General features: G+C 48.2%; 1 protein-coding gene across 1 annotated transcript; it reads left to right on the top strand.

Moving 5' to 3' along the window:
• Positions 1–2,266: 2,266 nt before the first annotated feature.
• Positions 2,267–9,308, top strand: LOC126639068 (secreted Ly-6/uPAR-related protein 1-like). Its single transcript, XM_050313560.1, has 3 exons — positions 2,267–2,318; positions 6,086–6,205; positions 7,563–9,308. Exons 1-3 carry the CDS (start codon positions 2,267–2,269, stop codon positions 7,772–7,774), a joined length of 384 nt encoding a protein of 127 aa, XP_050169517.1. The 3' UTR covers positions 7,775–9,308.
• The last annotated feature ends 3,852 nt before the right edge of the window (positions 9,309–13,160 follow it).

Genomic DNA, 13,160 nt, shown 5'->3' with positions numbered 1-13,160 from the left:
ACTCAACAAGCTGCTCATCACCCACCTTTTATTGTGCCAACCCCACTGTGCTTTCCTCTGGAGGCAGAACCACCTGGAATGCTCAAAGCACTGGATCTTTTCCAGTTTCAAGGCTGTTCATTAAAGATATTGCTCAAATTTGCCTCGAGCTGCCCGGTTACAACAGGGATCTGGATGTAACCGGGTCTGGTGGCTTTCAGGGAGCAGAGTTTTGCCTGTGCACCCCCAGAGTTCTGTTTGAGCTGCTCTATGTTTGCTTTTCTTCATGTTTTGAGCTACTTTTCTTTATGTTTGAGCCGATTTTCTTCATGTTTGACCTGTTTTTCTTTACTTTTGAGTTGTTTTGGGACATGTTTTGAGCTGGTTTCCTCTGTGTTTGAGCTGCTTTTCTTTATGTTTGGTTTTCTTCATATTTTGAGCTGCTTTTCTTCATGTTTTGAGTTGCCTTTCTTTATGTTTGAGCTGCTTTTCTCTATGTTTGACGTGATTTTCTTTATTTTTGAGTTGGTTTCCTCCATGTTTTGAGCTGGTTTCTTCATGTTTAAGTTGCTTTGCTTTATGTTTGGTTTTCTTCATATTTTGAGCTGCTTCTCTTTATGTTTGCTTTTCTTCATGTTTTGAGCTGTTTTTCTTCATGTTTGAGCTGCTTTTCTCTATGTTTGATCTGCCTTTCTTAATTTTTGAGCTGGTTTCCTCTACGTTTTGAGCTGCTTTATGTTTGCTTTTCTTCATGTTTTGAGCTGGTTTTCTTCATGTTTGAGCTGCTTTTCTTCATGTTTGCTTTTCTGCATGTTTTGAGCTGCTTTTCTTCATGTTTGAGCTGCTTTTCTTCATGTTTTGAGCTGGTTTGTTTTGTGTTTTTGTGTGTTTTTTTTTTACTAATGTCGCTGATCTCTGACAGCACAGGGAGATAAAATAAAGGACATTTTCCACCCTCATAGTCGGGTGCAGGTTTTCCCTCCCCTTTTCCCAAGGCATAGCACTGATCCCGCCTCCCCAGCTTTGTGTCATCCATGACTGGGGAATTTTTCCTTAGCAAAGCTCCTCGGGCTCCTGGGAGCCATCCTCAGCCTGGGAATAAAGGATGGGCTGCCAGGAATGGCAGCAATGCCCACGTGTGTTGTCATAACAAGTCTGTGACAAGCGAAACACCAAGTCATTAAAACCTCCTCGTTCATCCACCTCATCCCCGTCCCTGAGCTCTCCAAGTGACTTCCCAGTGATTCACAAACTTCTCTCCTCTGGTTTATTCAGCCGCTTTTATGGGGAGTTGCATAACAGCGCTGGGGTTTTCCAGTTTGGATCCCAACAAACAGGGACAAAAAGTCTTTCAGCTTTTCCCATGAAATATGAAATGCCTCTGGCTCAGGCAAAAGGGAGAAGCAAATCATTTCTGCCAGGCTCCAGGTGTTTTGAGCTGTTTCCCCAAAATATTGGATAAGACACAGAATAAATTGGGGTGTTTGAAAGGGTTGCCTTGATTCACTTGTGAAGTGAAATTCGCTCTCAGGAAGGTACCACAGTGGGAAAATCATTTCATTTCTCCACGCTGGGCCTATTTCCCAGCTTCAGAATGAAACTTGGGAAAGGGTTGACAGCTTCCCAAAAGAAGGCTGAGCTTCCTGCTTTGCCAGCACGACCCAGGACCTGGAAAAACAACATGGCATAACCGAACGCCTGACTTGGAAGCGCCATCTCCCACCGGCCTCCCAGTGGCCCCCACGCCCAGCAGCTCCTCACTGGGGCTTAGTTCATGACTGGCATCCAAAAGCCAGCCTTGGCTTTGCCCTGGATTTGGGAAAAAGAGCCGTCTTTAGGCCGCGCCCGCCCATGGAAACGCTTTTTCCAAGGCACGTGGGGAGGCCCAGCCTGCTGCCACTCGCGCCTTGGCTGGCGCTGCCCGCACGTGACACGGGCCGGCTCCGGGCTCTGCAAGGAGCAAACACACCTTGTCACATTCCCCATCCAAGCCCTTGGCACGGGGCCACACCTTGCAGTGTTTTGGCTTTTCCATGGGAGCAGCCCCAGGACACGAAGCTGAGGAAGAGGCATGGCAGGAGTGAGCTCGCCGGGGTGATGTCACCTCCCCGGGGAAACTCGTTCCTCTGCAAATCCCAATCCAGGCTGGAGCGGAGCTCTCCCCTGCTCACCCCGAGGGAATCCGCCCACAAGGATCAACAGCAGGTGGTGGAGGGTGGGAAAACATATAAAGCTCCCTGGGAGCAGCTCTCCCTGACTGTCCTGGCTCCACGGATCTGCTCCCAGCATGAAGACACTCCTGGTTGGGCTCCTGCTTGGCCTGGCATGCCTGGAGTTGGGTAAGATCTCCTCATTCCCAACTCTGCAGGGACCCCCCCGGGAAATTCCTGGCAGGGGAGGGGAAAGGAATCAGGGCAGAGAGACCTGGGAGCCCCCAGGGAGGGGAAATAACACCTCTGTGTGTTGAAGAAGGTGACTGGCAAGGGTGAATGGGGAAAAGGGATTTGCATTCCTGGTGGGAAGAGCTGTGATTCCTGACTGGGAACGATGCACATCATTTGGATGCACAGGGATGTGTATCCCATATCCAGGGATGGAGGGGATCAAGGCTGCTTTGTAAGGCTCAGGTTTAAATGACAGCAACGTGGCACAGGGCAGGAGGACCATTTAGGCAAGGGCTTAATCCTAAACTGCCATCCTGTCCCTTCAGGAATGGGGTGGGATAGGTTCATCCTTAGCTCCTGCCATCCCTAAAACCTCCCAGCTGGATGCTGGAAGCACTGAAAACCAAGGGATGAGCCTCAATCTAGATATGAGGGAAGGTAGGAGAAAAAACTCCGAAGGCTTTGGAAAGGTTTATTGAACCACCCGCTTCAGGATTTTCCCTCATTTCGGGAGATGAGGAGATGGGTGGGGGTGGGAATTCCCCTGGGGCTGTTTGGGTTTGGTCTCTGATGGGTCTGGATCTTGGGCAAGCAGGGTTTGGTCATGGCTGTGTCGTCCTCCATCTGTTTGTCACCTGCTGCAGCTCCATCCTGGGGGTGCCACCACCCTGGTGGGGTTTAACCTCCAGCCCCAGAGACCCTCAGGCTGCTTCCATGGGATCCTGAAGGATCCCAAAGGAAAGGCAGCCTGGACAGGGGGGAAATGCCTCCATCTGGAGTCCTGTTTGGGATCCAGTGGAATTCCTGAGGATCTGAAAGAGCAGGTTTCCACCCGTAGGTCTGGCAGTGCTGGCACAGAGAGGCACCACCACCCTTTGCTTTAGGGATGAGGTCAGGGCAGAAATGTTTTTTCTGGGATCATCCAGTGGGAAGCAGCTGGTTTAGGCACAACTGAGGGATGTGTCTGTGACCATCCATCTTCCAGAGGTGTAATATCAAGGGATTAAAGGCACTGTTGGATAGTGATGAACAGGGAATTCTTGGCCCAAGATCAGGACACAGAGATATCCACATTTGGTTCTTCTGGTCTGATCCTTATGGATTTGGGTTTTCCTTATGGATTTGGGTTTTCCTCTTCCCCTGAAACCTTCCTGCAGAACCAGTGCCCTCTGAGTCAGTGAAAGAGGAGGGGGCTGAGATTTTTCTTCCTTAAATCTGCTTTTAACTGGGATTCATTCCCACACGAGCCTGGGGCGCTTCCCTGCTCTCTGTGAAAATGGTGTGGTTTGGAAACCACCTCAACCCAAAGGTTGCAGAGCAGTTTCTCAGGTGCTTTGAGCCACCACTGCTCCATCCACCCATCCATCCACCATCCATCCATCCATCCATCCATCTATCCATCCATCCACCATCCATCCATCCATCCATCCATCCATCAATCCATCATCCATCCATCCACCCTCCCACACACCCAACAAACCTCCAAACTCTCAGGTTGATGATGAGTTTTCTCCCTCAAGTGACTTCTCCTGGATCATTTCGGAAGGGATTTGGTGACTCCTTGAGCTGGGAAAAGCAGGCATGGCTCCACCACACCTGTTTCCAAGGATATGGCCATGACAAAACCATCAGCACTCACATTAAAAAGTCCTTTTTTTTTTAACCTCTGCAAACAGGACAAAGACAGTTTTTGCACTGTGTGGATTCTACTGCACAAAACTTTCCAAAGGAGGTGCTGAAAGAAGTAACCTTAAAAATTCTTAAAATGTCTTAAATGTTAAGTTCAATATAAATTTTAAATTTTAAAAAAATTAACTTAAATTTTAAAACTTAATTTTACTTTCATTTTTAAACTTTTTTTTTCATATTTAATTTTAATTTACATTTAAAAATTTCAATTTTAAATTTCAAAAATTGGGACAAAGACGGTTTTTGCATCGTGTAGGTTCTACTACACACCTGAATTTTCCAAAGGAGGTGTTGGGAGAAGCAATCTTAAAAATTCTTAAAATGTCTTAAATTTTTAATTTTATATAAATTTGAAATGAAAAAATAACTTACATTTTAAAACTTAAATCTAACTTTAATTTTTTAAAACTTTTTTAAATTTCTAGTTTAATTTTAATTTTGTTTACATTTAAAAATTCGATTTTAAATTCATATAAAAGAGGACAAATACAGTTTTTGCATCGTGTAGTTTCTACTACAGACTTGAATTTTCCAAAGGAGATGCTGAGAGAAGTAGATGTCTTTAGAAATCTTCAAATTTCTTTCAATTTAATTTTAATTATTTTTTAAATTTAAAATTTAAATTTTTAACTTACAGTTTAAAACTTAAAGCTGACTTTAACTTTTAAATTTTTTTTTATATACAATTTTAACTTATATTTAAAAACTTCGATTTTCAATTTTGAAAAAGAGGACAAAGACAGGATTCTACTACACACCTGAATTTTCTGAAGCAGGTGTTGAGAGAAGTAACCTTAAAAATTCTTCCAATTCCTTAAATTTAAATTTAATTATTAAAAAAAAAAAATTAAAAATCAGAGATTCAAACAAACACCCCCCAAACTATTTCTCCTCCTCCCAAAGCCCCAGAAGTTCCTCTCCGGCAGCAGATGGAGCAGAATTAGGACATAGAACCATCGTCTATTTGAATATTTACCAGTAGATGGCACTGGCTGGTTGGTTTGCGATGGTAGAACCGCGACTTTGGAAGATCCGCACACTCGGGATGTGCCGGGTCGGGATGGGAAGGGCTCACGCAGGGATTTGGAGCAGCTGCCGGGATCAAGGATTGCCCAGGATCAGGGATGGTGGTGTCACTCCCTCGGCCTCACCGATGGGCGTCACCTCCTCAAAAAGCAGCAGAAGCCCCTGATGGAACTGGGGGTGTTTCCAGCTCTCAGGATCTCTGAGGCAGCTCTGGAATTCCAGCTCTGCTCTCAGTTCCCAACTTCTGTGGAATTCCTCCCTGAACAGGCAGGAAGGAGCTGTGGTAGGAGGGATGGGGGAGGCTGCTCTCAGCAGGAGATATTCCCATGCAATCAGAGAATATCCTGAGCTGGAAGGGATCCACAAGGATCATCCAGCCCCACTCCTGCACAGGACACGCCAACAATCCCTCAGAGCGTTGTCCAAACCCTCCTGCAGCTCTGGCAGGTTTGGGGCTGTGCCCACTGCTCTGGGGAGCCTGTTCAGTGCCCAACCACCCTCTGGGGGAAGAACCTTTCCCTGAGATCCAACCTAAACCTCCCCTGGAGCAGCTCCAGCCTTTCCCTCGTGTCCTGTGACTGGTCACCAGGGAGAAGAGATCTGTGCCCGACCCCTCTGCTTCTCCTCACCGGGAAGTTGTAGCCAAACTCTGAGCTCTCCCCTCAGCCTCCTCTTCTCCAGCCGGAATATTTTGCTCTGTTACAACATTTTTTCCACAGGGAATTCACAGATCCATCAAAGCTGCTCGAGATCCCTCTAAATCCCTGTTCTTTTTTTGGGGGGAGCTGCTGAGCCCCCTAGGCAGTGTTTGGGCTCAGTCTCCTGCCACCCCCTCCTTGTCTTTGCTGCTGGGGTTTGGGCTTTTCCCCCCCGACATATCCAAGCTTTGCCGTTGCCTCCAGACCTGCTTGGTTTTGGATGCCACCAGCTCTTGGTCAGGAAGCTGCAGCTTTGTGCTACCTTGTGCCACCCTGTGCCACCTCAGAGCCTTTGTGTCCCCTCTGCAGCCCAGTCCTTACGATGCTACACGTGCAAGGAGCCCACGGACATCTCCAAGTGCAGAACAGCCACCCTGTGCCCCCCCAAGGCCAACGTGTGCACCACGACCCTGCACTCCGTGGACTCAGGTAAGTCCCTGGAAGAGCTGATCCCTCTGGAGATCCCTGGCAGAGCTCCTGGGAAGGGAGCAGAGGCTCGCTGGATGGGTTGGGATTGATGGGATCATCCAGTTCCACGGGCAGGGACACCTTCCACTAGCCCAGGTTGCTCCAGCTTGGCCTGGAACACTTCCAGGGATGGAACAGCCACAGCTTCTCTGGGAATTCCATTCCTGGGCCCTTCCCATCCTCCCAGGGAAGAATTCCTTCCCAGTATCCCATCTAAATCTACCCTGTCAGTTTAAAACCATTCCCCCCTTGTCCTGTCCCTCCATCCCTTGTCCCCAGTCCCTCTCCAGCTCTCCTGGAGCCCCTTTAGGCCCTGGAAGGGGCTCCAAGGTCTCCCTGGATCCTTCCCTTCTCCAGGTGAGCATCCCAAGCTCTCCCAGCCTGACTCCAGAGCAGAGGAGCTCCAGCCCTTGGAGCATCTCCATGGGCTCCTCTGGAGCTGTTCCAACAGGTCCAGGTCTTTGTGCTGCTCAGATCTCCAGGTGTGGATTCTGTGCTCCAGGTGGGATCTCAGCAGAGCAGAGTAGAGAGGCAAAATCACCTCCCTCAACCTGCTGGGCTCGCTTCCCTCTCCCATCCCAGTCCCACCTTGGATTGTCCTTTAACTCCTCTATAAGAATCCAGGTGAAGTTATCCCACTGGAAAGAGGGAAGGAGGGAAATCCAGCAGATCTGGAGTCTCACAGTGAAGTACACAGGACTCACTATGTAAATATTAGGGATTTTTTAAAATATGAATTATTTTTATTTATTTATATTAGATAAGTTTTAAATTTTCATATTTTTATATCTTTTACATGTATTTTATAAGTTAAATTTTAACCCAGGCATTAAATAAATTGATCTAAATGTATAAATATAAAAAATAAATACATAAATGCAAAAAGAAAATATAAATATATAACAAAAATTTAAAATATAAATATGAAGTTTAAAATATGAAATTATAAATATAGGACTATAAAAATGAATATAAAATATAAATATATAAATAATTTTATAATTTTTAATATATATTTTTTAAAGTATACTTTGCTCTGCTCATTTTGCCTTTCCCACCCCTGTGCCCTCATGGGCCCTTAATTTATAGCTGTACTCAAACATCCCTAGGGATTTGTGTCCCTTTACCATGCTGGAATAATTTAGCAAGGAGCAGGAGGGTCAGCACTAAGAATCTGTGGCCCTATTCCCACAAAAAGCAGCCTGGATCGGAGGCATCCATGGATTAAAGATGCCCAACACCTCATTTTCCCAAATTTCCCGCCAGCTGCCTGCACTTCCTTCACCTCTTCTCCCCCTCTCCCCCCTGCCTCTTCCAGGTTATCCCTTCTTCGGGAACATCACGGTGACCAGGGCCTGCGAGGAGGAATGTCTGTCCAGCAGCGGGATCGGCGCCTCCAAACCCAAGTCCTGCTGCTACACCGACCTGTGCACCGATGAAACCAGGGCCAGCAGTGGGATGAGGAGCAGCTCCTCAGCCCTGCCCCTGGTGGCCCTGGTGCTTGGCAAGGTCCTCCAGCTCTCCCTGTAGTGTCCCCAAGTGCCTGAGCTCCGACCAAAACTCCCGCCCCATCCCCTTCTCTGCCGAGTGAACTCTTAGATCCCTTGGGAATGACCTCCCCTGCTGATGCGTGGCTTTCACTCGTCTACCCAGCGCTGGGAATTCAAGTGGACTCAAGTTTGGGCACCTGGAGCTAAACCTCTCGAATTTCCAGCTCCCAGGGTGCTGAGCAGATGTTTCCTCACCTTCGGCTGCTTTTGGTCCACTTTTGAACTTCCTGGTTCTACAGAATCGAGGAACGGGTTGGGTTGGGTTGGGTTGGGAAGGGACCTTCAAGCTCAGCTCATTCCAACTCCCTGCCGTGGGCAGGGACACCTTCCACTAGCCCAGGTTGCTCCAAGTCCCACCCAACCTGGCCTGGAACACTTCCAGGGATTGGGAAGCCACGATTTCAACCTCCTTGGACAGCTCTGGTGCCACCTCCTGAGTCAGAGGAGCAGATGGGTCTGGTCCCGGTTTCCTGCCTGCCCATCCGAGTGTGGATGGCAATGGCAGAGAGCTGGCACTTGATTTGGTCAGGAATAAGCTATGGAATGAGTTCAGAAGGGCTCAGCTTCCATGGGTTGGGATGGGATGTATTTATGGAAAGCTCAGAACCTTCCCCAGACTCACCAGGCCAGGGTGGGTTAGACCTGGAAAACCAAATCTGGGAATTTGGCCACACAAACCCCTCAGGAGTCTCTGCCTGAGCTGAGGTTGCAGCCAGAGCTCCCAGATCTCCCTTCCCAGACATTTTACAGATTATTCCAAGCAAATTCTTCTGTTACTCTGCCCCGCCCCCCGTCCCTTCACAGCAGGAAAGGAAAAGGAATGATTATCCCAGACCCTCAACTCTGGGAAAAGCTGGTTACCAGCACTCCTGGATCCCAGCTGGGATTTGCTTGGAGCACCTGTAGGATGGACTCTGCTTGCCCTGTCTGCTGGAAAAGTAGCTGGAGTGGAAGTAGACATGGATGAGCCAGGTGTTCCCAGCTCCCAGCCCTCTCTGCCACTTGCTCCTTGTTGCCAGGGCTCATCCAGGGCAGCAGGAACCCCCTGCCAGAGCGAGGGCAGAGTGGGACATGGACACAGCCCAGGTACCATCCCTGTGTGCTCAGGGCATCCCAGCGACCTCCTCTGTGCCAAAGGCCATTTTCCCTCCCTTTTCCCTCCCCTTTCTTTTTCTCTTCTTCTTCCTTTTCTTTTCTCTCTCCTTTTTCCTCCCCCTTCCTTTTTCCTCCTGCCTTTTCTTCTCCTTCCTTTTCTATTCTCCTTCCTTTTTTCTTCTCCTTTCTTTTTTCTTCTCCTTCCTTTTCTCTCCTTCCTTTTTTCCTCTCCCTCCTTTTCTCTCCTTCCTTTTCTCTTCTCCTTCCTTTTCTCTCCTTCCTTTTCTCTTCTCCTTCCTTTTCTCTCTTTCCTTTTCTCTCCTTCCTTTTCTCCTTCCTTGCTTTCTCCTCACTTCCCCCTCACTTTGCCCTCATTTCCCCCTCCTTTTTTCCCCATTTCCCCCAATTTTCCATACAACACCAGCAGGAAACCAAAGTGGGGGGGGGGGAGGGGGGGAAGGGGTTTCTTTTTTCCTCCTTGCTCCGAGAATTTGTCGCCCAAGCTCTGTCTCAGCAAGAAAACCCTGACGACCTTTGCATTCCCTGGCAGGGGGGTCCCTGTGCAATCCTGGGGCTCAGGGGGCTGAGGAGCCCCTTTGCTCTCCCTAAAACCCCCGACAGCTTCCCCAAAACACCCCCGGAACGCTGAGATCCACGAGGAAAAACACCACGGGGAGGATAATAACGGGCAGTTACTCCAATGCCAATATTCCACCCACCCTCATAGACAGCCGAGCACCACTTTCTGCTTCCCACTCGTCTCTTCCCGGTTTCCCTGCTCCAAAACCGACCTGATCTGGGTTTGCCAGGAGCAAATCACCGGCCCTGCCACCCTTCAATCACATCCCCTTTTTGCCTTCGGGGTGTCCCCGGTGGTCACTCCAGCGCCAAACCGGGCTGAGCTTTCCTCCAGCACGCGGGGATGGGGCAGGATCGGGATCCAGGGAGGGCGTGACTTCCCCTCCTGGGGGAGAACCTGGAAAATAAAGTTGGATCCTCTGTTTTTTTCAGCTTGTACCGTCTTTCTGGGGTGCTCAGATTCACCCAGGATGGGAAGGGGGCGGGGGGGCTGTTCTGGGTGCCCCCGGTGCCGAGGAGGGGGAGAAACCGCACAAAAATACCCTTTGGAAAATTACCCTTTGGAAGAGGCAGATTTAAGGCTGTTCGTGCGAGAAAAGGAGTGGGAGAAGGGTGGAGAACGACCCGGTGGCTTCAGGAGGGTCATTTGGGACAGCACTGGGGGAACTGGGGGGTTTCGTGGAGCAGCTTCTCCTGCGGGAGGCAAAGGAACATTGAGGCAACAGGAGGTTGGGAGAGACCTTTTTTCTCCTTTCTTCTCCTTTTTTCTCCTTTCTTCTCCTTTTTTCCCCCTTTTCTCCATTTTTCTTATTTTTTCTCCCTTCTTCTCCTTTTTTCTCCTTTCTTCTCCTTTTTTCCCCCTTTTTCTCCTTTCTTCTCCTTTTCCCCCCCTTTTCTCCATTTTTCTTTTTTTTTCTCCCTTTTTCTCCTTTTTTCTCCTTTTTCCTCTTTTTTCTTCCTTTTATCTCCTTTTTTCTCATTTTTCTCCTTTTATCCCCCTTTTGCCCTCTTTTTCTCCTTTTTTCTCATTTTCCTCTTTTTTCTCATTTTTCTCCCTTTTTTCCTCCTTTTTTCTCATTTTTTCTTTTTTCCTTTTTCTCCTTTTTTTCTCTCTTTTTCTTCCTTCTCCCTTTTTTCTCCTTTTTTCTCCTTCTTTTCTCCTTTACCTCTCCTTTTTCCTCCTTTTTTCTTCTTTTTTTTTCTCCTTGTTTCCTCCTTTTTTCCTTCCCCCCCTTTCTCCCCTTTTCCCCCTTTCACTTTTCCCCCTCTCTTCTTTTTTTCCTCCCTATTTACCCCCTTTCCCTTCTCCCCTCCTTTCCTCCCCTTTCCCCCCTTTTCTCTCCTTTTTTCCTCCTTTTTTCCCTCCGCTTTCCCCCTCTTCCTCCCCTTTATTCCCTCATTTGTTCCCTTGTTTTTCCCCCTTTTTCCCCCCTTTCTCCCCTTGTTTCCCCCCTTTTTCCTCCTTTATTCTCCCTTTCTTCTCCCTTTCCCTCCTTTCTCTACTCCTTTTCCCTCCTCTTTCCTCCTTTTTCCCCCTTTCTTTCCTCCTTTCCCCCCCTTTTCTTTTCCTCCTGCAGCCAAAACACCCTGCAAATCAGAACATTTTTATCTTCAAAGTCCTCTTCATATATTCCCTGATTAGCTGAGGTGAAAAAACCCCTTCCCAGGGAGTATCAGGGGCACAAAATGTCCTTTTTTAACACTCACCTGCTCACACTGTGCGAGCCACAAACCACAGGCGGAGCCCTTGAAAAAATGCGATTTTGCTGCTTTTTTTTTAAACTTATACCTGCTATTTATCCTCCTATTTGGTCTTTGAGGCTCAAACTGCCCCCCAAACACAGGCCACTGGTGGGGAAATCAAAGGACTCGGCCAAGTTCCACGTCACTGGGTCAGGTGGACACACGGAGGGAGGGACGAGTTTAAATTTAGGCTGAATTAAAATAGGCCAGGGAAAGATGTGGCTCCAAAGGGGCCACAAAAACACACCTCCTGCAGCCTCCTGGTCCCGCAGGGTGAGGCTTCACAGCATGAGATGTTGCTCTGCTGAAGGGTTTTACTCCTCCCTCTGAGGGCTTGGTTTAAACAGGAACATTTCTGTGCGGGTCCGGAGATTTTACCTCCAAATTCCAGGGAGTTCCTGGGGTTTTCAAGCTTTATTTGGCCAAGGAATTGCCTTTTCCAGCTTTTCTGCAGATATGGGGCAGCCTTGGGGGTGTGCAGCCAGAAGATCATCCAGTTCCACCCCCTTAAACCTTTCACTAGCCCAGGTTGCTCCAAGCTGGCCTTGGATGTTTCCAGGGATGGGGCAGCCACAACTTCTCTGGGAATTCCATTCCAGCCCCTCCCCACCACCCTTGCAGGGAAGAATTTCTTCCTGATCTTCACCACCTGCTTTTGGCTGCCAATCTCCAAGTGCTTTTGCCCACCTGGCAATTAAAAAGTGAAGACCAACAGGGACTAAACTTCCAGGGAAGTGAGGATATTCCAACTGGGATACCCCCTGGTTTGGCTTGGGCAGGATTCCAAGGGAATCCTCCCCGGGGCTGTGGGAGACACACAAACAACAGGATTGATATTTAGAGGCCTGAGTTTTCCAGCAGGGATCGTTTCCAGGTGTTTTCCACAGTTTATCTCAACCTGGCTCAAGCTCCGAGGTGGGAAACACCAGGAGCTCTTTGGCCTCTTGATTTCTTAAAAAAACTTTATATATTTTATCTCCTTTTGGAGCAAAAGAGGGGAAAAAAAAATCCCCAAAACCTCTTGGAATGTGCATTAACCCACAAAAGAAACAGAGATGAGACTAGACAAGGGCAGAAATTATTGCAAAGCTCCAAGAGGGGAAAAAAAAACCACCATAAGTAGGGATATTTTTTGCAGTCCAGACAGTTAATGTAAAACAGAGCTCTGATGTCATCAAACACAGAGAGGACTTGTAGTTCCTGCTAAAAATACCTATCTGGAATATAAATACACATCAGGGTGTAGCTGCAAGGCTTCTGGAGAAATCTGCCCCCGTCTCCCCTGCACAGACGGGGATTTAAATGTTTAATCCAAGGCAAGTCGCTCCATCTGAAGGAGTTATTAATTATGGAATGCTCTTGGTAGGACTGAAGAGCAGCAGCAGTGATATCATTTTCAATATCACTCCTAAATTATTTCTCATCTAAAACCTATCCTGTGCAGGGTTTTGGGTTGGGTGGGTTTTTTGGGGGGTGTTTTGAAATGGATGTGTTTTGCCGTATTAGGGTTTGGATGATTTGAAGCCTCTGGCTCTGCCACGGCGGCACATCCTCTCTCAGATGTCTTCATTTCTCTCCTGCTGGAGTCTCACACCCCTAATCCCGGGATCTGAAGCCTCTTTACCTCTCGATTCCCGCCTGAAAAATGAGGCAAAGGCCCTAAAATAATGAGGTGAAAAGAAGGTGCCGGGAGTCAATGTGCTGGGGGGGGGAGGGAGGCAGGCACAGCATCGCTGTTTCCTAATTTAGGAAAGTCGTTTGGGGTCATTTGAATACAAGAGGGATGCTCAGAGCATCCTGAAAGGGGGTAGATGGTCTGTCTGGGCTTCACTTCTGTCACAGACCTGGGGGGAAAAGCACAGGATGTGTCAGTGGGTCATTCTGTGCCTTGTGGGGCTGCTCTGGATCCTGATCCCTTTTTTTACCCCGTTAAACAAAAGGGAATTGTG

The sequence above is a fragment of the Myiozetetes cayanensis genome, unplaced genomic scaffold, assembly GCF_022539395.1.
Source record: "Myiozetetes cayanensis isolate MyiCay16 unplaced genomic scaffold, myiCay2020 scf1, whole genome shotgun sequence".
Taxonomy (NCBI): domain Eukaryota; kingdom Metazoa; phylum Chordata; class Aves; order Passeriformes; family Tyrannidae; genus Myiozetetes; species Myiozetetes cayanensis.
The sequence above is the reverse complement of the archived record's forward strand: the minus strand, read 5'-3'. Positions and strand labels throughout refer to the sequence as shown.

Coding starts and splice junctions, on each gene's coding strand:
- LOC126639068 (XM_050313560.1), top strand. CDS start 2,267: ATGAAGACACTCCTGGTTGGGCTCCTGCTTGGCCTGGCATGCCTGGAG. Junction 2,319..6,085: donor CCTGGCATGCCTGGAGTTGG/GTAAGATCTCCT, acceptor TCCCCTCTGCAG/CCCAGTCCTTACGATGCTAC. Junction 6,206..7,562: donor CCTGCACTCCGTGGACTCAG/GTAAGTCCCTGG, acceptor TGCCTCTTCCAG/GTTATCCCTTCTTCGGGAAC.